The following is a 26,026-nucleotide window of genomic DNA, read 5'->3' as shown; positions in this document are numbered from 1 at the left end:
GCGGCGGCTGAGGCGGCAGCGGGTGGAGGGCCCGGGCGGTAGTGGCGTGTGGCTTTGGCGGCGGCTGGACGGCCCGGGCAGCGGAGTGTGGCATTGGCGGCGGCGGCGGCCGAGGCGGCTGTGGGCTGACGGCCCGGGCGGAGGTGTGTGGCATTGGCGGCGGCGGCGGAGACGGTCCCCTTTGGCGGGCGGACCTCGGCGGCGGCGGCGGGTCAATAGTCCCCGGCGGGGGAACAGCCCCGGCCCCGGGCGGATGAATAGCCCCGGTGAAGGAGGTGGTGGCGGTAGCGGGGGCAGCGGCGGAGGCCCCCGGCAGCTGAACAGTCCCCGGCGAGGGAATAGCCCGGGCAGCAGCAGCAGTGGAGGCGCCGAGGGTGGTGGTGGTGGCAGCAGTAGCGGCAGCAGTGGCTCCCAGCGTGGACGAGCCAGGCAGCGGCCCCCCACTGTGCTGGCCAGCGGCCCTCGAGTAGGGCCACGCCCCCGAGCTTCGGCAGGTTCTCGGGCCGGGGTTCGCCCTAGGGAGGCAGCGGGCGCTACAGCGACTCGTCCTCGGCCAGCCCCTCGCCCTCGGCCCCCTGTGGTGACAGAAGCAGTTCCTCAGCAGACACCTCCTCGGGCAGCAGAGATTCCTCTTCCAGTTTCTTCCCAGGGGGCCAGTTTGCCAGCGACCAACTCACAGACCAGCATGGACGTAAAAGACGACTTCTGGGCCCAGGCACGCCGCCGCCGAAAGAAGGTGAGAACACCAGCTCCCTCGGCACCGGCCCCTCCACCACCAGCCCCACCCGCTCCAGCACTGGCACAGGCACAGGCACCGGCACCAGCGCCGGCACCGCCAGTACAAAGCCCGGCACCAGCCCCACCAGTACAGCCACAGGTGGCCCCAAAACCTGAACGGTCACCTACAGTGTCAGTTATCCGGTCAGCCACTGTGTCAGTTATTCGGTCAACTAAACAGACTCCTGCGAACACAGCCACAGCGCCGGCACCAGCACCAGCACCAACACCAGCACCAGCACCAAGGCCCCAGCCTAGGGAGCCTGAACCTGAGGCCACCAGGAGCCGCAGTGTGGTGCCCTGGCGCAGCAAAGCCGAGTGGGACCAGGTGATGGTCTACCTCTTCTGCTCTGACCCGAAGCTTCAACAGTATGCTCTGGACCGAGTGACAGCCTGGAAGAGCCGCTGCGGCAACAACCTTCCCCTGGCTGTGGCCTGCACAGCAGACCTGGTAAGATGCAAAGTCATGGAAGCCAACAACACTGTGGGCTCCCAAGAACTGGTCTTTCTCTATGGCATGGCCCTGGTCCGGTTTGTGAATCTCATAACCGAGCCCAAACAGAAGCTCATCAATATCCCCTTGAGACGCCTGGCACATGACATGGACATACCAGAATGGATCGTGAACCTTCGCCATGACTTCACACACAGGAAACTTCCCAGGCTGAATACTTGTCGAAGAGGCTGTGACTTTGTCTTGGACTGGCTTCGGCGAACCTATTGGTGCCGCCAATTAGGGAATGATCTCTCTGAGCCCTGGGACTCAGAAATGGATTTCCAGGAAACGGAGACGGATGGGGAAGAACGGGCAGTTGCAGAGCCTCACGTGGAGGACCATCTCTCTAAAGAGGCCAGGAGAGAAAGAGAACTTTATGAGAAGATACGGAGGGTGCTAGTATCCTATGAAGAAGAGCAATTTAGAGTGCTCCGAGAGGTGAGACAGCTGCCCAAGGCCATCAAGGCTTGGGGAAACTCATCCACCGAGGTGGAGTGGATGGTATCAAAAATGAAGAAGCTGACCCAGGACCATGGGCCTGTCGTGGTGGACATCCTGCTCAGTGATGGCTTCCTCATTCCCACAGCAGAGCAGCTGGAGGCTTTGCAGATTCAGCAAGCAAGAACAGTGAATCTGAACAACCTTACATTGCCCCGGTCCTTTTCCCACTTCTGGCAGCCTCTTTTGAAGGGCTTAGAATCCCAGCCCTTCACACAAGCTATCTTGGAGAAGATGCTGTCATTGCTTCCAGAATTTGGGGACACAGGGATCCGGCCAGCCTACCTCATCAGTTGGATAAATGAACTGCTAATGGTCTATGGTCCCTGTGTAGACCACTTCACTTCTAGCCAGCGTGCCATCAGAAAAACGTGGAAGGTTGTGTGTCACAACTTCTCCTTGGATTGGTCCCAAGTGCTCGATGTCTGCCTGGATTGTGCCTGCTGGGCTACTCTCCCCATCCTCCAACTGCTCCTCAAAACTATGGAGCCAGCCTTCCCCCTGGAAACCCAGGAGAACCTTATGTGTCTCTGTACCATCTACACCCAGGGCGGCAACCCCAATACCAACCCCAGGTCCAGGGATGGCTCTTTGCCTATGAGGAGGCCTGTCTACACTTTGGAAGATCTGCAGTGGCAAGTGAGGCAGACTATGCTGGCTGACCGGAGAAGCAGTTGCAAACCAGGGGAAGAGGAGGAGATAGAGACTGAATTGGAAGAGCTTTATGCCAAGACAGACTTTGACCCGAAATCTGTACGGAAGTTCCGCATGAGGGAGAGACCTGAGGTTCTAGCTGAAAAGCAGGCTGCATTGAAGGGCTCTGCTTGGCAGCTTTGCACAGATGATGTAGACTGGAGTAAATATCCACTGGGCAGGGTTCCAGGCCAGACAGATGACCCCAATGAACTCATGCTCGACAGCTACACTATGATGTCTGTTGTGGACCAACCTACAGTCCAAGAGAATGACAGTCTTAACTCTGGAGCAACCCACAACACAGATGGCTTACTGTGGACCCAGAGTGAACTACATCGCATTAAAAACAACATCAAGTTCTTCTAACTTTGGGGTGGGAAGGGTATTGTTCTCCTTTGTGTAAACACTCCCCCTCCCTTCTTCCCTTCTTCCCTTAAACATTGGAAACAAAGGTACCCCCTCAGTGGCTTTTGGTATAGCATCACGATGCTATCTAGTATTCCTGAGCCCTTTCCCACACCTTACCTAGCCTGAGGTCTCCCTTTAGACCCCAGGCAGCAGCCAAAACCTCCACTAGTTTATCCTAGTGACCCCTTACTCCAGAGCAAGTGTTATTCTGGCTCTGGTTGTTAACACTGAACCATGACTAGTGCCAACCACTTGGATAAAAAAATTTAACCTTTGATCCAGAGAAAAAAACAAATGAAAAAAGCTTGAAGTCATATGAGTGGCAATGACTGAAAGATGAAACAAATTTTAACTGTCTTATTTAAAACAAATTTGTCACTCAAAAAAATTTCCACTCCTTTGGAGCCACCATTCTTTTGTTGACAACCCTTCATACTTGGCTCCCTTCCTTTTTCCATCTTTTAATTACTTTTTAGTAGCCTTGGCATAATGCCACCTTCATAATTTCCACCTTTTGTCAACATTTTAAAAATATCATTCTGCCCAAATTCTTATTGCTGTCAATTGCTGACCTCTGGGCAATTAGGGAAGAATTCTCCCAACTTTCTCCATTTCCTTTTTTAAAAATTTTGTTTTAAATTCATTTTTATTTTCAGTTCTGAATTCTCTCCATCACCTACCCCTATTCATTAAGGAAAAAAAATTACAAATATATATATATATATATATAGTCATGCAAAATAAACTCCCACATTAGCCATGTTAAAAAAAAAAAAACAAAAAAAAACAAAAAAAAGAAAATGTGCTTTAGTCTTCATTGTGAGTCCATCAGCTCTTTATCTGGAGATGAATAGCATACTTTATCATGAGTCATTTGGAACTGTGGCTGATTATTGCATTGTTCAAAGTGCTTATGTCTTTAAAAGTTTGTCATTACAATATTGTTATTGTGTAAATTGTTTTAATTTTGCTCACTTCATTTTACCTCAGTTCATAAAGTCTTCTCAGGATTTTCTGAAACTATCCCTTTCATCAAGTGTGCCATCACATTCACCTATCATAACTTACTCAGCCATTCCCCAGATGATGGTTATCCTCTCAGTTTCCAATGCTTTGCCGCTACTGAAAGAACTATTATATGTATTCTTGTATGTTATGGACCCTTTGCCTCTTTCTTCCTAGTAGAGGAATTGCTGGGTTAAAGGATGAGCACAGTTTGATACCTTTGGGAGAATAGTTCCATTTTGCTTTGTAAAATATGTAATTGGGCAAGTTCATAGCTCCACCAACAATGCATTAGTGTGCTTCTTTTGCTGTAGCCCTTCCAACACATTATTTTTCCCTTTTTTGGTTATCTTAGGCAATCTCATGGGTGTAAGGAGGTGCCTCAGAGTTGCCTTAATTTGCATTTCTCTAGTTAGTGATTTAGAGCAGTTTTTTTTTTATATGGCTATTGATAGATTTCTTCCTCTGAAAACTGTATTCATATCTGACCATTATCAATTGGGGAATGGTTCCTTTTCTTGTAAACCTGACAGTTCTATTTTAGAAAAAAGATTTACCAGAGAAACTTGCTACAAAGATTTTTTTCCCCCAATTTTCTTGCTCTTCTAATTTAAATGCATTGGCTTTGTGCAAAATCTTTAATTTTATGTAATCAAAATTTTCCATTTTACCCTCCATGTACTTCTTGCCTGGTCATGAACTTTTCCCTTTTCCATAGATCTGACAGGAAATTTCTTCCATACTCTACTACTTGCTTATGATATCACTCTATATCTAAATCATATATCCATTTTGAGCTTATCTTGGTATATGATAAGAGATGTTGGTCTGTACCTAGTTTCTGCCATACTGTTTTCCATGTTTTCTAACAATTTTTTTTTGAATAGTGAGCCCTTGTCCCAATAGATGTGATCTTTTGATTTATTAAACACCAGGTAATTGTATTCATTTGTTTTTGTACTATATATTATATAATCTGTTCCACTGATCAACCCTTTATTCTTACCCAGTACCAAATTGTTTTGATGATTACATCTTTGTTGTGTAGTTTGAGATTTGATACTGGTAGGCCCTTTTCCTTCCCATTTTCTTTGATTCCCTTGATATTCTTAACTTTTTGTTCTTCAAGGTAAAGTTTGTTATTATTTTTTCCAGCTCTATAATTCTTTGGTAGTTTGGTATGGCATTGAAGAAGTTAATTTAGGTAATATAATTTTTATTATTTTGGCTCAGCCTACCCTTGAGCAATTAGTATTTTCCCCATTTATTTAGATCTGCCTTTATTTGTGTGAAGAATGTTTTGTAATTGTGTTCACATAGTTCTTGTGTGAGTCTTAATAGTAAGACTCCTAAATATTTATATGGTTGTTATATTAAATGGAATTTCTTTTTCTATATCTACCTGGATTTTGTTGGTAATATGCAGAAATGCTGATGATTTGTGTGTATATTTTATATCCTTCAACTTTGTTAAAGTTGTTAATTGTTTCAATTAGTTTTTAGTTGGTTCTCTAGGTAAACCATCAATATCATCTGCAAAGAGTGATAATTTTGTTTCTTCTTTTTGCCTATATGTATTTCTTTAATTTTTTTCTTGTCTTATTGGTATAGCTAGCATTTCTGGTACAATACTAAAAATAATAATGGTGAGAAGTCATCCTTGCTTCACCCTGATCTTATTGGAAAAGCTTCTAGCTTAACCTTATTACAGATAATGCTGGCTTATGATTTTAGGTAGATTCTATTTATCATTTTAAGGAAGACTCCATTTATTCCTGTGCTTTATAATATTTTTGACAGGAATGGGTGTTGTATTTTGTCAAACACTTTTTCTGCATCTATTGAAATAAATGTGATTTTTGTTTGTTTTGTTATTAATATGGTCAATTATGCCTATAGTTTTCCTAATATTGAACCAGCCCTACATTCCTGGTATAAATCTATACTGGTCATAGTGTATGATCTTTGTGATATATTGATGTAATCTTGCTGGTATTTTATTTAAAATTTTTGTATCACTATTCATTAGGGAAATTGGTCTATAGTTTTCTTTCTCTATTTTGACTCTTTAAGTATTGAGACCATATTTGTATTATAGAAGGAATTTGGTAGAACTCCTTCTTTACCTTTTTTTTTTCAAAAGTATATGTAGTATTGGAATTAATTGTTCTTTAAATGTTTGGTAGAATTCACTTGTAAGTCCATCTGGTCCTAGGGTTTTTGTCTTATGGAGTTCTTATTTAAGGCTTATTCAATATCTTTTTTCCAAGACAGGATTATTTAAGTATTCTGTTTCCTGTTCTGTTAATCTGGGCAATTTATAATGTTGCAAATATTCATCCATTTCATTTAGTTGATTTCTATCTGGGCAAAATAGTTCCTAATAATAATGTTTGAAGTCACCTTTTTCATTTTTGATACTGATAATTTGGTTACCTTTTTAAAATCAAATTAGCCAATGACTTATCTATTTTGTTTTCCAAGAAAACAGGTCCTAGTTTTATTTATTAGTTCCATTTTTTGTTTTTTTTTTTTACTCTAAAATTTGTTCATCTCTTTTGATTTTGGGAATTTCTATTTCATTTTTTAGGAAATTTTTTGTTTTTGTTTTTAACTTGTTCTTAGTTATATGCCCAATTACTAAATCTACTTTTTTTCTTTTATTTGAGCATTTACAGATACAAATTTTCCCTTAAGTACTGCTTTGACAAAATCTCACAAATTTTGCTGAATTATTTCATTGTTGTCATTTCCTTTAAAGAAAAATTTTTGTTTCTTTGCTTTGTTCTTTGACCCATCCATTTTTTAGGTTTAAGTTATTGTTTCCAATTAGTTTTCATCTATGCTTCAAAGGCCCTTTATTAAATGCATTTTTATTGCATCATTTCCAGAAAAAGGTGCACTTATTATTTTTGTTTTTCTCTTATTTGTGAGGTTTTCATGCCCTAATACAGAGTTATCAAATTCATGGCCTGCAAAACTCCTGAGTACAACCCTAGCCAGACTAAAATGTAATTGGGAAATGTCTAACAAAATAAATAAAAATACATACAACATAGATTATGTTAATTTGTGATTTTCTAAGTCAATATGCTATTTGGAGTTGTTTTTATTTTACTTTGACACCACTGCCCATATATATGATTAGATTTTGGAAGGTTCCATCCACAATCAAGAAACAGGCAGATTTCTTTCTCCTTAACTTGAAAATTAAGGTTCTCCACTTCAAGAGTTTTATTTTCTATTTCTTCCTGTAATTCACTTAGCTTTTTCTTTAAGAATCTAGATGTTAGGGGCAGCTAGATGGCTGAGTTAGATAAAGAGCCAGGCCTGGAGACAGGAGATCCTGGGTTCAAATATGGCCTCAGACACTATCTAGATTTGTGACTTTGGGCAAGTCACTCAAACCCCATTGCCTATCCCTTACTGCTCTTCTGCCTTGGAACCAATACACAGTAATGATTCTAAGATGTAAGTAAGGTAAGAGTTTGAAACAAGACAATATCTGAGAGGTAGTTTGGAAATCAGATTCCATGATCCACAGTTTAAAAAGTGAGAAACAAAAGCATCCTAGCATCCTTTCCTGCTAGGGTCCTGTTCTTTTGGCTTCTTGTTACTATGACCTGGTAGTTTTTTGCTGATTTGCCCAATCATTAATGTTCCACAATTACTTTGCATTTATTCCCTATCCATAATTGACATCAATAAATAGATTCTCTCCAGTAGAATATAAATTCTTGAAAGCAAGTTTTTTTTTTTTTTATTTTTGTCTTTGTAACTCCAGAACCTAGTATGGTACCCAGCACACAGTCAGTGAATACTGATGGATTGATAAATAACTATTAGCATAGAATATTATTGTATAAGTGCATTAAGAGTTTCAAAAGAAAGTGCCATGAAGGACATCAAGGGGAAAATGTTTTCAACTGAGGGGATCAGGGAAGACTTCATGGAGAAAATGGGATCCGAGTTGAGCTTTAGAAGATGAAAAGGGCAGCTAGGTGACTTAGTGAATTGAGAATTAGGCCAGGAGACAGGAGGTCATGTGTTCAAATGTGATCTCATATACTCCCTAGCTGTGTGACCCTGGGCAAGTCCCATAAACCCAGTTACCTAGTCCTTACTGCTCTTTTGCCTTGGAACCCAATTCTAAGACAAAGTAAGAGTTTAAGGAGAGGAAAAAAGAATCTAGATGTTGTGCCATTTAGTACATGTATGTATATATTCATTGTCTGGTACTTTCTAACAAAGTTTAGCTCCTCTGCCTCTCAGTTTTTGTTTTTTTTTTTCCATTTGCTTTATCTGAGATCATGATTGCTACCCCTGCCATTTTTAGATTTTGCTCTAGCCCCTGATTTTAACTGTTTCAATCCTGTTTCTTATAAATGACATTTTTGGATTCTAGTTTCTACTCCATTCCCTTATCCTCTGCCATTTTATGGGCATTTTACTGTTCCCTTGGTAAGAGTACTTTTTGCTTCTCACCACTGCCTCCATTAGTCTACCTTTTTTTTTTTTTTTAAACCCTTACCTTCCATCTTAGAATCAACACTAAAAAAACAGAAGAGCAGTAAGGACTAGGCAGTTGGGCTTAAAAGACTTGCCCAAAGTCACACAGTTAGAAAGTGAGCCATATTTGAACCTAGAACCTCCTATCTCCAAGCCTGGCTATCCATTGAGCCACTTAGCTATCCCCTTCCTTCCTTATTCTCATCTCCACCTCCTATTTTTCTCTTAACTTTTTTCAAATCAGCCCCAAGTCAGAGCGATGGACCGCCCAAAGAGGGGAATTATTTTGGAATTGAATATCAGTATATTCGAATTTTATGGTTTTTATGTTTCCAGCATTGGTAGTTACGGATACTAAAGCTTTAAACTGCACTGAGACTTTGGGGACACTGGTCAAAAAGGAATCTAGACTAGCACATAGAAGTAGGAGGTCTGGGGTGGGGTGGGGGTAGGGAACAAAAGCTCCGCGCAGGAGAGGGTTCTGGAAAGAGGACCCGAGGTGCAGGCGCGCCCGGGGGGCCACAGGGCCAGCTTTTAACCCCTCAGCGCCCCCGCAGTACTTCAGAAACCCGGACTCCAGGTTCACCGAGCCCCGCCCTCTGCTGAAAGAGGGCACGTGACCCGCTCAGGCTCTTCCGCGCCTGCGCCATGAAGGAACCAGCCAACCAGCCAGCCCGCCCGTAGAAACTTAGGAGAACCGAGTTCCGGGTAAGATTGGGCCGGGATTTGCCAGAGTTTAGCTGAGCCGCCCCTTCTCAGCCTTGGAGCCTGGAGCCGGGGACCCCAACCTCCGTCGCCACCATGGTACGCTGCAGCTGCTCGCTCCTGAGGAAGGTAGGTTCCTGGGCCCGCCGTGGTCCTCTTCCCCTTCCATCCCCCAGTTGGCTCCCCCTCCAGACCCCAGAACCTTTTCCCTCCAACTCACTTCCGCTCCCCTAGGCAGCCCTCTCCCCCTTTACTCCCCCTTTCTTTCCCTCCTTCCATTCCCCTTTGGACCTTTTCCCCCTCCCTGAACCTCCTAGAGAAGCGGAGGTTGTCTTCCCAGACTAGTTTAGCGGGAGGATTAAGGTTGTAGAGGGAAAGATTGGGCTTAGACAATGTTTGTGCCCATGTGATCTCCCTCCGTGCCTTGGGAGCTCCTTGAGGGACAGTTTCATTTTTGTCACTGGATACCCACAGGCCTGGCACACAGTAGATGATTAAGGAAATCTTATTGATTGAAAAACTAGGGGCTAGACATTTCTCACATTAAAACTTTGGAATTTGTCTTTTTAGTACTGAGTTTTTTGTTGTTGAGTCATTGCTCGCAACTCGATCTTGGTGACACCATTTGGGGTTTTCTTGGCAGAGATACTGGAGTGCTTTGCTATTTCCTTCTCCAGCTCATTTTACAGATGAAGAAACGGAGGCAAACAGGGTGAAATGACTTACCCAGCGAAACACTGTTAATAAGTCTCGGAGGTCACATTTGAACGCAGGTCTTTCTGACTAGGCTTGGTAACTATCACTGGCTGCCCTAAGGAGATTTTTTTCCCCCCCTGGAGCAAATGCTTTAGTCTAGGGTAACCCATTAACTGTTACTCCCAAGGTTATCTTGTCTGTGGTATTCTATCCTCCCAGTTGTAATTTTAGATTCTCCTCTAGGTCAGAGGGCTCTAAACATTTTGCTAGTTATTGCTAAAAATGTGCATTCTTAATTTACGTAGTAGGTTGATTTGGCTATATGAAGAAAAGTAGTCCAGTCTCATTTTTGCATAGTACCAGATTTAAAAATCACCACAGATGAAATCAACACTGCTTTAAAAAAAAAATCTAATGTATTAATGAAGAGATTTGTTTTGAAGATAATTCTGCCTTTTGGAAGTTGGGAGAACTGAATGCTAATTCTTATTTCTCCTGAACATGTGATCTGGAGCAAATCACTTCAGCTCTCTAAGCCTCAGTTTACCTCGTCTGTAAAGTGAAGGTTTTGGAGTAGATTGTCCTTAACAATCTCCAAAGTTCTTCCATCATCACCTTTTGAATATTACCTTGACTTTAAGGTCAAGCATAAAAATTTAGCTGTTGGTAGTGAGTTTTCTAATTCTGAATTTGTTGTACTACACAGACTAGCAAGATATTTTAATTTACGACTTTAAAAGGCAAGCACTTCTTTTACATAGGGAAAATTGAAATCAATGAATTTGTTAATGTCCCTAGAAGAGATTCTTTTCCCCAAGACCTCTAAACTCAATTTGAATCAACAGAGTAATGTGGTTATCAAAAATCAAAATTCAGTGTTGTAGAACATTAAAGAAGAAAACCTTTTACTGTCTTATTTTTGAACTTAGATTGCTTTCTTTTCATTTATGGCAGATCACAAGTATCCAAGCTGCCTTATTCTGTGATGTTCTTATCTGTGTCCTTCTCCCATGAATTCTCCACATAAATCCATAGACATCACTCAGTTTGTAGGTAGGAAGGAATAGTTTTCCTTTAGTTCTCTTGGCATTGCACTTTCATCAATGGAGCACACATACTGTCTTGGGTTATCTTCTGCTCTATGACCAGCCCATGTATTTTTCTTTTCATAAATAGCTCTGAAATTTTTTATGATGACTTTCATGCACAATATGTATTGGTAAATACTGCTCAAACCCTTCCATTTGCCCTTTGGAAGACTGTCAGCTTTAATTATTTTGAAACTACCATTTCATAATTAAGAGCCATATAGTGTAACTGAAAGAATATTGATGTTTAAAAGGCGGTTCTTTTGCTTGAGATTGAAGCTTGGTATTGGAGAGAAGTGACCAGAAAAAGAAGTGGTGGGGTATTTAAAAATAGACATGATATATATATTGAATCTTAAAGTGAAGGCATAAAGGAAAGCACACCTCCCCCTTTCTTCCCACCATACTGGGTTGATCCTCTCTGGAGAATTTATGGGAAACTATAGACTTCATAGGAAAAGGCTTGGGTAGGTAACTTAGAAGTACCTATGTAGAAAGTATCCACATGGATAAGATCAGATCCATCAAAGTATTAATGAAATATTTGGTATGTGAATATCTGGAGTGGGAATTTTGGGGGCATCTTGATATAGCAAGATGCATTCCCCTTAATCACTCAAATAATCCGAGAGGCCAGAATAAGATGCAGATATATGAGGCTTTATTGCTTATCATGCAAAGGATGGGGACATTGTGCTTAAGTCAGAGACCCAAAGGCAATGCCCAAAGATACAAATGAATTCCCCAATTTATAGGAAACTAATACAATATCCTCCACCTGTGCAAAAGAGTACCAATAAAGGTGTATATGAAAGACTGGGAAGGGGATGGGTAAAGGGAGGAGAGCAAAGCTCTACCTAATTAAGCTACTGATTTAAATTTAACCGCTACTTGGAGTTTCTATTGCTGGCCAGAAATACATTGAGAATAATACACTTAATTTTCACTCCATACGTCAGTAAGTGGGACATCCCTGTGAAGATACAGTATTATGGGCATTGGAAGATATGACCCTGGCATTGGGAGGAAAGGTCAAGCCAGGAGATAAAGAGATTTGTATTCTCATTTCTTCTGTAGACTTATAAGAACTGTTTTTAAAGATGTGCCCACACATGTTATGATAATCCATTGTTACCTATGATAACTAACTAAAATTTTTGCCTAACCTCTACCCTCAACACACTAAATGAGAAAAAAGATTTCAATGTGTTGTGATTTACTTCAGATCCACTTCTCTGAACCTTTGTTAGAAAGAAATGGATAGAATTTCTTTGAGAAAAACTATTTTACAAAGATGTATACACGTTAGATTTAAGAAATAATTGGGAAGAAATGAGATTTTAAAAAGAAGAAAGAGAACTTTCTTTCAGTATCCAATTTGTTCTTAGCATTCTTGTATGAAAGGAGAAAAAGATATTTCTCATGCAGGAGCTTACAGATCAGATAAACAGATATAATATGGTTTAGAGTTAATGATTGGAGCCAGAAGGTGCCTTAAAAATAATCTAATCCAAACTTCTTCATTTTATTGATAAGAAAACTAAGGTTCAGAGGGCAGCTGGGTAGCTCAGTGGATTGAGAGTCAGGCCTAAAGATAGTAGGTCCTAGGTTCAAATCCGGCCTCAGACACTTCCCAACTATGTGACCCTGGGCAAATCACTTGACCCCCATTGCACACCCTTACCACTCTTCCACCTAAGAGCCAATACACAGAAGTTAAGGGTTTAAAAAAAGAAAAGAAAAGAAAAAATACATATAAAAAAAGAAAACTAAGGTTCAGAGTGGATAAATGATGAACCTGAGATCACACTAGCTTTGTTATTAATTAGCAGAGACTAATCTGAACTGTGATCTTTTTTTCCACTACACTGTTATTTCTGTAAATTTGTTTCATATACAAATTTAGTATCCCAATTTGCAAAATCCTGTGTATCCAATAAATCCAAACTTTTTTTTTAACTAGTATGGAAACTTCATGGACAACCTAAGACTCTTTGCAAAAGGAGGAGCTGGTGGAATGGGTTATCCTCGATTAGGTGGAGAAGGAGGGAAAGGTGGTGATGTCTGGATTGTAGCCAAAAAGAAAATGAACTTAAAACAAATTAAGGATAAATATCCCCAGAAACGGTTTGTAGCAGGAGAGGGAGCAAATAGTCGGTAAGTACTTAATGCATGATTTGGACTTATATAATTGGACATCTATGCTTTTGACAAAAAATGTTACAACTTCTGTTTATCTTGTTTATCTGACTCAGTAGGACTTATCTTAGCAAAATTACACTCATAGAAGTTTGTTCTCAACTATATTCCTTAGCTTTTCCCCCCTCCAGGTAGGCCCATCTTTCCTCTTCCTGGAGGCCTTACTCTCCTCTATATCCCCTTCCCCTGAGAATAAGGGGAGAATGTTATAACAGCTCTTTACCCTTGATGACTTACTGAAAAATTATTTATATAAAGTCTTATTAAAGCTAGGCATTTTCATTTTAATTAATCCTATAATTAAGTAATGAAAGATTACTTCCTCAACTGAAGTTGAAGAAGCTCTCCCTTTGCTAGCCTCTCCTTAGTCATAGAGTGTCCACTTTCCTCTAGCACAAATTTGCTCCAAGAATATCTGTTCCAACACACTAATAGAGACCCAGGATTTAGAGAGCTGGAAAGGTTCTACCAAACTGTCAGAGGGGTCCATGACACAAAAAAAGGTCAGGATCATCTTCAAGGGCTTATCCTGCTCTTTACATTTGTTGTTGGTCCATTGGTTCAGTTGTGTCTAGACTCTGTGAGCTTCATGGGATTTTCATGACAAAGATACTGGAGTAGTTGACCATTTCCTTCTCTCCAGCTCATTTGACAGATGAAGAACTTTTTAGAGACCGAGTGCCCAAACTGCAATCCTCATGCCACATATGAACCCTCTGCCTTACCCCAGATCGTGCTCCCATTGGGCTGCTGGGCAGAGGGGTCCTCAGGTGCCTGTGGAGAGGGGGAGGGGAGCAGCTCCTCTGGCATATGTACCATAGGTTTGCCAACACAGATCTATAGTATCTTCATTCAGATCTGAGTGGATGTGTTTTAATCTACCTCCTTATTAGATCCTTCCAGCTTCGAGGAAGGCTGGCCGCCTAGACTGGCCAGACTTTGAACCAAGGGAGTCTTGGCTCAAAAATCCAGAACTTTTTTCCTATTATACTACAGTGCCATCTCCAAACATATGTTTTCTTTGCTCTTTCTCTCTTCTTCCAGTACCTGGGGAAATTACTGCCTTACCCCTCCAGCCCCCCAGACAAGAAAAATGGTAGCTGTTGAGATTTCATTAGAAACTTTTAAGTTCCTAAAAGAAACCCCATTGATATCAACCCCTACAATCCTTGAAAATATAGATGTCTCTAATTAAATTAACTTCTCAAGAGCCAGAATTTAAGCTAGATAAAAAACTATTCATTTTTTAAATTTTATTTAATTTTTAATAAGTGTATGTATGTGTAACTCATTGTAAGTGTTCAATATTTCAACTATATACATTGGAATGGGAATCAAATGACTATAACATTTGTTTCTCTTCAAATCAATTCAACAAAATTAAGTATTTACTGGCTGCAGAGAACTGTTCTGAGAGCTAAGGGGCATACAAAGATGTATAAAGCCATGTATTGCTTTCATGGAGCTTACAACCAGCAAGAGTATGTGCATTTCTCAAAGGGTAAGGACTATCTTGTTTTTATCTTTATATCCCCAGTTCCTGACATGAGTTGTTAAAGAAATGAATATTGAATTGAACTGATTGTACACAAGTAACTATAACACTAAAAAGAATGAGTATACAAGAGAGAAACAGTAGTCTTAAGAGCTCAGAAAAGATATTTTTAGCTTAGGGGGAATAGGAATCTAGAGAAAGCTGTTTGCCATAAGGAAATATATTCAGTTCAAATGACTGACTTAAAGTTCTTGGTAAAAATTTTAGATATCACTTCAAAAGTGCCTTCAGTAAAAATGAGCCTGAATAGATATGCATAATTAAATCTTGTTTGTAAACTAGAATGCCCACTTGAATTTAGTTTACTTGATCTGCTTTCATTTTTTAAAATTTGGGACATTTATATCTGTTTTTGCCTTTCAGAATCAGTGCCTTAAAGGGAGAAAAAGGCCTCGATTGTGAAATTTCTGCACCGGTGGGCATTATAGTAACCGATGAGAGAGGCAAAATTATAGGTGATTGTCCTAGTTTTAAGTTTTTGTAAATAGTCGAGGTATGAACATTTCCAAAAATGATTGTTATTTTTTCCCTTGTAGTCTCTGCCTCTTAGGGAGAAAAGAATCTAAAAACTTAGATTAAATGCACTGTCAAGGAATAGCTCTCTTCATTGATTTTGTTTGCATGCAGAAATGGGGAACATATTTAAGTACTAATTTCATTATGGCCTCTCTGTTGAATTCTGTCTTTTAAGTGTATGATATAGGTACAAATCAGATGTTGGATCCATAACTAAGAATCAACTTATAATGGACATACTTCCTACTATTCTCATCTCTAGTCACCTTTTCCATTTGGGAGCAAACAGTTCCTTTCGCCTTCATGCTACATACTGGATAATTGCTTATCCAGTCAATTCATTGATTCTCTTGCCTATTCACTGCACATTTTTCTTGACCTGTTGTATACTTAAGGACAGCTTTCAGCTCTTTAGCAGGCCCTCCTGTGGGTCAGTACCAAACATCTATCAGTCCTTCTCCAGTAACTATTTTTCAGGGGACATTCATCTTAGAATGTGACTGCACCCTGAAGGCTCCCTCTTTGGAGGAAACACCCACATGAACTCATCTCCATTTTCCTTTATTCCCTTTAGAAGTTACCTAAATTATAGACACAAAATATTCTTTCTAAGGCCTTTCCATGTCCAATAGTACCTAGATAATCTCAGCCTCCTCACCATTAGTCCTTGTATCTGTAATGTCATATACTCTGTTGGTTTCCATGCAAAATATGGTGTGTGGAGGGCTCCCAATGGAGCATGCCAAGCATCCCACCATCTAAGAAGGAAGCTCTTAACCATTATTGTGTTATGGACCTCTTTGGCAATCTAGTGAAACCTATATAACCCTTTTTAAGAGTAATAGTTTAGGGGGCAGCTGGGTGGCTCAGTGGATTGAGAGCCTTAGAGATGGGAGGTCCTAGGTTCAAATCTGGCCTCAGACATTTCCTAGCTTTGTGATCCTGGGAAAGTCACTTAAACCCCCTACCACCACCTCCCCCCATTGCCTAGCCCTTACCACTCTTCTGCCTTAGAAGCAATACTCAGATTCTAAGGTGGAAGGTAAGGATTTAAAAAAAAAAGAATAATAATCTAAAGAAATGCAAATTAATATAACTGAGGTTCTACCTCACACTTATCATATTGCCTAGTAAGACAAAAAGGAAAATGATAAATTTGGAAGGAATGGGAAAATTGGGACACTGATAAATGTCTTGAAAGACTTATGAACTGATTTAGGTATTCTGGAGAACAATTTGAAACTATGCAAAAATGCTGTAAACCTGCAACCCTTTGATCCAGCATTACCCTCTATTAGATCTTTATCTCAAAAAGACTTAAAGGAAAAGGACTCATGTGTACAAAACTAATTTATAATAGTTCTTTGTAGTCGCAAAGGTTGGAAATTGAGGCAATTCCCATCAATTGGGGAATGACTGAACAAGTTGTAGTATATGATTGTAATGGGATACTTTTGCACTATAAGAAATGACAAGCAGGATGTTTCAGAAAAGTGAAGTGAGCAGAACCAGGAAGGAGAACATTGTACACAGTAAACAACAATATTGTACATTGATCAATTATGAGCAACTTGGCTATTTTCAGCAATATAATGATCCAACGCAGTTTCAGAGGGCTTAATGATAAAAAATACTAACTGCCCTGCAAACAAAGAACTGATGGGATCTGAATGCAGATTGAAGCATACTTTTTAAAAACTTTGTTTTTCTTCTTTTTTTTCATTGTTTTTTTGCAACAAAATGTTTTGCATGAGTGCACATGTATAATCAAATTGCTTGCCTTCTCAATGTGGGAGAGGAAAGAGGGAGAGAATTGAATTGAGAACTCAAAATTGTAAAAATGAATGTTAAAAATTGTTATTACATATAATTGAGGGAAAAAAATTTAGTCCTCCCTCCAAAATAATATTTTTAAATGCATAAAATACATAGGATTAAAAATGAAACCAAATACTAGTGAAAGTAAAGATATAATTTTTTTTCCCTATCCAAATTCACAGCCCCCTTGATGTCTATCTATGGACTTGTGGAACTGAAGTAAAATATCTCTTGGGATGTCTTGACATTGCATAAATACCAGTAGAACACATGCTTCCTTTCTCTTGCAACACGACAGACCCCCAACTCTTTCTCTGTTCATATGCTTCTTTTATAGTACCATTGGTTTATTGGTACAATTCTGCAGCTCACTCATGTTAACCATGTGTCTCCATTGTCCTTTTGGTGATTTGTAATTATAATTCTTTGGAGGAGGTGGTATTCTATGCTTTATAGTCATATATCATGAGTAGAAGTATATTAGTGTTAGGAAATAGGCATTTGATTCAAAGATGAGCTTAGGGTCAAAATCTTCCTCACCTGTCCTTTTTAAATGATATGGGTAATATTGTTTACATGGAAGAGAAGAGAACAAATATTATTAAGCGCCTACTACGTTCTAGACACTGTTAAGGACATTACAAATTTTATCTTCTTTGAGTCTCTCAACCCTGAAGTAGGTGATATTTTTATCCCCATTTTAAATTGAGAGCACTGAAGTAGTTCAGAAGTGGAGTGACTTGCCGAAGGTCACTCAGCAAAAATCGGTCTAAACTTGGATTTGAACCAGGTGTTCCTGACTTCAGGCCCACCTCTATTTTCACTGCTATTTGCTGCATCGATAAATTTATTCTGCCTGTTGCCATAAATTTCATTGACATTCATAATCCTTTTAGCATCCTGATTTTGTATTATTTAACCACAGTTCCATTGACTTTCATTTTTACTTTACTTTTGTCATTCATAAGGACATTATCATCTTAGAAAAGTTCTGTGAACAAGGTTTCATTCGCCTTAGTCTAGTTTCAGCCATTCTACTTTTTTCACTCCTCTACTCTTACTAAAAAACGTTGTCCTAATCTACTAATACATCCCTTTACCTTTGACCTTTCCCTCTCATTTATTTCATTTCCTTCACTTTCCAGATTTCTAAAAGACATTGTCTACAACTTGTCCCTGCAATAGCCTCTTGACCATTTGACTGTTCCTTTTGCATTTTGATTTCTGTCTTCAATTCTCTCTCTGAAGTCATCACTGACCTTCTAGTCAGTCTTCATTCTTCTTGCCCTCACTGCTCTATTTGATATTTTGATTGTGCTATCTTCAAATTCCTTTCTCTCTTAGCACCCATGCCACTGCACTCTCTTGGTTTTTCTATCTCTACCTGTTTTTTTTCTATCTTTATTTCTGTTCCTGCAAAGTTCTCAGCTCTCTTTTTAATCCCTTAATAGTTTCTTCTTTTCCTCTACCATCCATTCTGGCTTGTATTTAACCTCCATGGTAGATAGCTTACAATCTGACTCTACTCTACTCATTTCAACCACCTGATGGATTTCTATAACTTAAAAATTCATCTAGGAGCCAAACTTCTAGTAATTTATATCTCCAGATTTGTCTGTATGCTGAGTTTGTCAACAACATTCATGCTAGAAGAGTAGCTTTAAATGCCTTGTCAAATCTTTGCTTCCCACTGGAATAGCCTTTAATACCAATGATTAGACACTTTAAGAATTAAGAATTTTATAGAGATTTTGCTGAACAAATATTTAAAATTAAATATATTCAATTTAGGTTATTTAATTCTTTTAATTAAAGCAGCTTCAGGTTTTACATGACCTAAGTTGCAGAAGAATTTCTTTTTTTTCCCCCCCCTTAGGTGTTTAGTCAAGGGCTTGTTAAAGTTTACTTTGTTTTGTTTATTGTTTGTTTGTTTAAACCCTACCTTCCATCTTGGAGTCAATACTGTGTATTGGCTCCAAGGCAGAAGAGTGGTAAGGGTAGGCAATGGGGGTCAAGTGACTTGTCTCTAGGCCTGACTCTCAGTCCACTGAGCTACCCAGGTGCCCCCTTAAGGTTTAGTTTGGACTATGTTGTTTTCACTTAGTTTTTTTAGCCTAAGCATATAACTGATATATTTATATGTGATCAAAATGTATATCAGCTTGGACGATTTTGTTATCCACATTTGTTTTCAAATTCTCCCTAAGAACCATATGCTGATAATAATTCCTTCAGTTCTAGGAATTGAGATTTATAGTTACAGATTTGTGGTAAATGAAAATATGTCATATTACTAGTAAAACTTACATATTGATCCTGACTGTAAAAATATATTTTGTTTTCTTTTTAGGAGAACTCAATAAAGAGGACGATAGAATTTTAATAGCACAAGGAGGACTTGGGGGTAATTTGCTTTCAAATTTCTTGCCATCTAAGGGCCAGAAAAGAATAATTCATCTTGATCTAAAACTTATAGCTGACATAGGCCTCGTAGGGTGAGTAACATTTATCTTTTAAAATATAAACCGGGGGGGAAATTGTGAGAATGAAAAATAATTGTGGATTCTTAGTTGGAATGAATATATTTAGTACTTTTCCATGACATAGATTGGAGTCTCACAAGGCATATTCTTTTATTGGGAAAGATAACACCTGGAATTAGAAGGTCATCAATAGTACAGTCTTAGTTTAGAAGAACAGGAGCAAATCATAATTCAGAATATAGACATAGGACCAGTGAAAGGTGAATTTGTTTCTTCTCTTGGTGATTCTTTGGTAAATCCAGAGTCCAAGAAGAGTCTGTGATGAAATGCATAATCATTATCAGGCAAGCATAAACGGTAATAAGAGCAAAGAAAGGAGGGAAACAAGCATGCAGTAAGGTTAGGTCCTATGCTTAGCACTTTATGTATATTATCTCATTTGATAATCACAAGAACCTAGTGAGACAAATGCTATTATCATCCTTATTTAACAAATGGGTTATGTGATTTGCCTACTGTCACCCAGCTAGTAAGTATCTGAGGCCAGATTTGAATTCAGATCTTCCTGCCTCCAGGCCCAGTGCTCCCTGTATTAAGCTGTCTAAGGACATATTTACAGTGTATTGGAGAGAGATGTGTTATACATAGAAAAGTGAGGTGCACATGCAGTATGATAAAAGCAAAGATCCAAAGGTATTTAGGAAAAATTCAATATTGGAGGAAATATACATTTCATCTGGGGAGATTGGAGAAGGCATCAGAGTCCAAAAATGGGAGAGCACTTAGACTAGGCCTTTAAAGGAAGAGAAAGATTTGGGAGAAGTTCATTTCAGATGGGAGGCAAAGACCAAAGAGGGACAATATGGGAAGAGATCAGGGAACAACTAACTAATAACCCAGTTTGTGGAGAACACAAACTGCTTGCAAGGGAATAAGAAAGGTTAGGAACATAAGTTGAACTCAGATTGTTGAGGGTTTTAAATGCCTCGCTAAGGAATTTATATTTTATTCTGCAAGTATTATTAGAGGGACATATTAAAAGGTTTACACGTGAACATCTAGAGAAGGAAACAAGGATCTAGCATCATTTTACATGTAAGAACACATCTTAAGAAACTAACCTTATTTACTTTTTTTGATAGGATTATTTAACTTATAGATTAAGTAAATGCCTTAGAGATAGTCTGCCTAGTTTTTTAGCAAAATATTTGATAAAGTCCCATCTGTTGTGCTTGTGGAAAGACATGAACTAGACACTAGTGCCCTATTCAGGAGTGACAGGCTTGACTGCACCCAGTGAGGAAGTGGAGGTCTTTGGTGAAGTGCCTCAAGTCCACCGCTCATGTAGAAAGTGTGGAGATCAGATGTTCTGATGTCACAGAGTTAGGCAGAGTGGCCGACGTGCTGAATAAAGGAACTAGGAGACCGACACTAGGATGGTAGACCAAATCGAGTCGTTTGAAATTGAAGATTTCATATCTATGTCTATTCACTTGCCTTCCAAAAGTCACATGTACAAGTGCAGGAAATTTGAAAAAGATCTTGAAATTCTAGTGTACCGCAAGTTGAATATTATAAAATTTAAATTAATATCAATAACGGTAACTCCAGGTTCTTATTTTTCCATAGAGTTTTATTAATAATCACTAAGATAGAGGAAGCAGATTAAAGCCCAATCTAACTTAACTGACCACTGCCTGGCTCTCAGCCAAGCTCTCCATCCATGTTCTGGGAAACAGAGAGGGGGTGCCGCACCAAAACTTTTATCCTCCATCCCCCCACACTCACCTCCATTCACATAGTGTAAGCACACAAATGGGATGCTGGGTAAGATGAGCTAGATCGGATGTGCTTTGGGGAGAGAATTCTATCTACACAGTATGAGGTTGAAAGAGCAGGCAATTAGGGGCTGCATCATGAGAGAGAGACCTGGAGGCCACCTAAAGCACACTTTTAAAGCACGTGTCCTGGAGAGAGTCTTGAGGGGTTGGGACAAGAAATATGGAAGCTCTGTTCCTTGCCATATGTGGGTTGATTGAACAAGCTGGAGGTGGTTAGTCTACAGAAAAGAAGTCTGATGTTAGGGGAGTTGTGATAGTTGTCAAATATCTGTCAGAAAAGAAGGACTAGACCTCATCCTAGGCCCAAAGGGGATAACTAGAAGCAGTGGGTGAAAGTTTCAGAAGCAGAGTTAGGTTTGACATAATAATAGTCATGTAAATAGATGACATTTATATAATGTTTTAAAGATGGTACTTAAATGTATTATGATGCTCAGTTGAGCCTCATAACTCTGTGAGGCAGGTGCTTCAGATAATAATATCTCCATTTTGGAGATAAGGAAAAACTTCCAAAGCAAGTAAAGCTAACCCAAAATAGAATGGGCATTCTAGGGACATAAGAATCTCCTTGCTAGAGCTCTTCTGGCAATAGCCATACTACAGTTTAGAGGGGATGCTTTTTCACAGATGGATTGGGTGAGAGGACCTTCAAAGACCCCTCCTTCCCTCAAAAGTTTTGAACTTGATAACATGAGCAGACTTGTGCCTCAGGTAGAGAAATGTGCCAGCTGTTTGACAGGGACCATTAGAGGTAATGAGGTCTGAATTAAAGCTCTGTGAGTAAAGATGAAGAATGGGGTGGTGTGAAGAGTGATGAAGAAGGAAAGTGAACAAATACTCTTTGGCTATAAGCCTTGGATGGCGGTGGGGGAAGTGGGGGTTGTGCCTCTGCTAGAGACAGGAAAGAGTAGGAGACACTAATATATTGTTGGTGGAACTGTGAACTGATCCAACTATTTTGGAGAGCAATCTGGAATTATGCCCAAAGAGTTATAAAACTATATACCTTTTGACCCTGCAGTACTGTAAGATTTAAAATTAAGTTTGACTCAATATCAGGGTTATACAAGTGAGATTTTAATCACTGTTTATAAAATATTAGCCTTAAGTAAAAAATGATTGTTGCAGCTTTTATTTACAACAAGGTAGAGATATTGAAAGTGGGAAATATAGGAAGGAAAAAGAACCTTGTCTAGCCTACTAGCCTAAGTGCTGCTCTGGTGAAGTCTGGCTCAGCCCTCAGCAGGGCCTCCCTTAAGTCCCAATCTCCACATGTCCTGGTGGTGTCTTCAGCCAGAAATCCACCAACACAAACCTCTTCCTTCAGCCCATCCAAGAAGAATCTCCCTTCAGATCAGCTCACTGACACAGCGTGTGTGAATCAGTCCTTGGGCTTGGTCTTTTATACCCCTTTTTCCCCACATCACTTCCTTTGTCTCCCCATCTTTACAGGAACCAATTGCAGTCTCCCATTTTGCCTAGCACTGCCCAAGGTGGGGCAGTGCTTGTGGCTTTGGGGAATGTGAATTAGTAAGTGACTTGTGAGCTCTCTTACCTAGTGACCTATCAAGTGCTAAGTATGGGCACTTCAAGTTCTTGATTTGATTAACTTAAAATAGACAAAGGAAGAGTTAATTCTATTTTCACAGTACCACTATTAGTTTTATTTCCCAAGGGGATCAAAGAAAAAGGAAAAAAAACCTATATGTACTAAAATATTTATAGCAGCTCTCTTGTGGTGACAAAGAACTAGACATTAAGGGAATGCCCATCAACTGGGGAATGACTGAACAAGTTGTGGTATGATTGTGATGGAATACTACTGTGCCATAAAGAAATGATGAGCAGATTCATTAAAAAAAACAGGAAAGACCCATATGAAATTATGAATAGTGAACTGAGCAGACCCAAGAGAATATTACACACAGCAACAGAAGTATTGTTTGAAGAATGGCTTGTGTATGTATGAGGATAAAGGAGATAAATTTTCTATGGAGATGGACACATCTCATATGATATGCCAGCATGCCTTTTGGGTAGAAATGACCAGCAGGGATGGGAAATGGAGTAAACTCAGATGAGAAATCAGGGTGGCAAATTGTTTCTGGAGTCATGTGCATTAAAGCAGTTGGTGGCATGGTACTCAAAGTGCTCACTGGGTCTGGAGTCAGGAAGACTCGATTTCAAATCTTGCCTCTGATGCTGACTGGCTGCATGACCCTGGGAAAATAATTTATTCTCTGCCTCAATTTCCTAATCTATAAAATAAGAATAATAATATCATAGGGCTATGGTAATACTCAAATGAGTTAACATGTAAAACTATCCTAGCTACTGTTCTTATTTATTATTGTTGTGGATGCAATAGATTATAACAGTTTAGAGAAGCAAGAGTGGTGTTAGAAAATTAGCCTTTTCTATCTAGAAGTTTGATAGTGAATAAGGAAAGAGATGGTAATAAAATGTGTCACAAACTTGAGGGAGGAGTTTTTGTTTTGTTTTTCAAAGAATAGAGAAGCCCTACCTATCCTAAAACCAGATCCACATACCCTGGTTTGGGGAGACCTCTTTTATTCAGAGAAATTTAGGAAGGAGCCTATTTTCAAAAGAAATTGAAGGCTAAAAGAGGTAAGATAGGGATGGACACAATTTGATCAGTTAGGTTTGGCAAGAGGTAGGGCCATGCCATACTTTTAGATGTGAGATGAGGCTGTTTAGATGGACTCAATAAGATCTGAGGTTTCAAAAATCAGAAACTAGGTAAATTATAAGGACAGGTTTCTGGAGAAAGATCAGTTCCATTTTGTGCATGAAGGAATAAAACATTTATTAAATACTGTGTGCAGAGCCCTGTGCTAAGTGCTGAGGATAGACCCTCCTCCCAAGGAGCTCATGTTCTCTTGGGTAAGGAAGATTTCAACTGCAGGAGTCAGGTGGAAATGACCTGTGGCCCTTAGGATTCCGTGGCAATGCAGAGATTAATGCTTTTCCTTTAATGTCATTATTTAGTGTCCCTATTCCCAGGGCCTGTGGGATCCAGTCCTTATCTATCTTTATTAGAGCAGTGGTGGGTGTGCCTGGTGGCCCATGCTGCCTCCTGGACTTTCCTTGCTGCTTTAGCTAGTCTGGTTGCTTGCATTGTCTCGGGCCAGGGTGCCTTAGAAGGTACAGATGGGTGACTGCTTCTCCCAGGAGCTGTTTCTGAGGGTGAAGGCAGTGGGGATTGGGCTGGAAGCAGGGCCAGGCATCTGGGGGTGCTCCCACTCCCAGAGCTGTTGGGCTTCTCTGCCTCTTGGGAGCAGTTGGTGGTGATGCTGATGAGGAAGAGGGGCTCCTTTTCCATGGTTTCTCCCTTTGATGATGGCTGTGAGGACTGAGCTGAAAGGTGAATCTACTGGTTTGGGGGCCCTGCTATTCTCAGGCCCTTTGAGTCAGGTCCTAGGCTGCCCTCATGGACATGGTAAACTTCAGTGCTGTTAGAATTCGAGAAAAAGATTCAGAAGGGAGTTGGATGGTGAGAGGGGTCAGGACTGGAGACTTAATTCAGCAAACATATTAAGTTCCTACTGTGTTTAACTCTTATCTGGTGCTGACAATAGACACCAAACAATCCCTGTGCTCTTCCCCTGGGAAGATCCTAGATGTGTACTGTAGTATAGAGAGAGGGGGTCATGTTAGTTTTTTCAAGCTTTGGCTGAGTTCTGTAATCAGTTAGGAGTTTGGAATCTTGAGGGAAAAAGTCAGTTGGTTTGGGAAATCTTGTGGAGAGGGTCAGACCAGCTGAGCTGCTTCCTTACCTATCTGTAGAATTGAAATTTAGCCTAGCTTTGAAATATTTATTTAAGAATTGTTAATTTAGAGAAACCTTTGTATTTCATTTCCTTTATTATTTCCTAACTTCCTTCCCTTACCTTATATGTCGGTGGAGTTAATAAGGAGGGTAAATTAGAGAGGAGTTCAAATCTGTGAAGGGTTTAACTATAATTTGTTGGTATTATATATATATATAGAAATTAGTCAGTCATCATTTATTCCCTTTAGATATCAAGAGCACCTTGTAAACTGAGTTAAGGCAGGTCCTTGCTCAGACTACATCTCTGTCTCCCTTCCCCCACCTGAGGTTCCTGAGACAACTGTTAGGGCTTCCTCGATCTACTTTCCTTACAAATCATCCTTTAAAGATAATAAACCCTTTTGTGTTTCAACAGACTTATTAGTATAATTTGTCAGTTATTAAGAGAGGGAAGAAGAGGGAAAGAACTAACATACTCTGGGCTTGAAGGGAAGCCAGGGTATTGTTATGAGTAAGATGAGATTAGCTAGTTATTAGGAATTAAGATGTACCTAGCCAGAAGGAGTTGGAGCTTGGAATTCCAGGTTGGAATGAAGGAGGAGGAAGTCTGTCTGTGCCCTGAGTGTGTGGACTCCATTAGTGGTGGGCAAAACTGTTGCCAGCCTGGGAGACCTCAGAGCAAAGGACACCCTGCTTCCTGTTTTCCCCTGGGATCCTGTGTGGTGTGGCATTTAAGGAAAGGACAAGATCTACAGAGCCAAGAGAAGAGGACAGTGCTTCAAGCAAACCCCTTTCTACTTGGTTCCTGAGACAACTTTAGCTCCTGGCATCCAGAGATCATCAGTGGATTGCAGTGAGAATCCCAAAGCCACAAAAACCCCAGCTGTACTCAAGCCTGGCAGGTTCCAGGTCTGAGGCAGAAACCCAGAGACTCCATTTATAG

General features: G+C 40.0%; 2 protein-coding genes across 3 annotated transcripts in view; both read left to right on the top strand.

Moving 5' to 3' along the window:
* The first annotated feature begins 253 nt into the window (after nucleotides 1–253).
* LOC123249799 (ribosomal biogenesis protein LAS1L-like) lies at nucleotides 254–3,552 on the top strand. Its single transcript, XM_044678914.1, has one exon. It carries the CDS (start codon nucleotides 254–256, stop codon nucleotides 2,831–2,833), a length of 2,580 nt encoding a protein of 859 aa, XP_044534849.1. The 3' UTR covers nucleotides 2,834–3,552.
* Nucleotides 3,553–9,063: 5,511 nt separating this feature from the next.
* GTPBP10 (GTP binding protein 10) overlaps nucleotides 9,064–26,026 on the top strand; it is a 33,759-nt gene continuing 16,796 nt past the window's right edge. Inside the window, exons 1-4 of one of the 2 annotated variants that reach the window (XM_044677938.1) lie at nucleotides 9,064–9,223; nucleotides 12,842–13,035; nucleotides 14,996–15,087; nucleotides 19,317–19,461. In XM_044677938.1, the coding sequence (XP_044533873.1) occupies nucleotides 9,191–9,223; nucleotides 12,842–13,035; nucleotides 14,996–15,087; nucleotides 19,317–19,461 (464 nt within the window). In that variant the 5' untranslated portion in view covers nucleotides 9,064–9,190. The remainder of the gene's footprint in view (nucleotides 9,224–12,841; nucleotides 13,036–14,995; nucleotides 15,088–19,316; nucleotides 19,462–26,026) is intronic. The other variant, XM_044677939.1, reaches the window with a different exon arrangement.

The sequence above is a fragment of the Gracilinanus agilis genome, chromosome 5, assembly GCF_016433145.1.
Source record: "Gracilinanus agilis isolate LMUSP501 chromosome 5, AgileGrace, whole genome shotgun sequence".
NCBI lineage: Eukaryota > Metazoa > Chordata > Mammalia > Didelphimorphia > Didelphidae > Gracilinanus > Gracilinanus agilis.
This window is presented reverse-complemented; position numbering and strand designations above follow the sequence as displayed.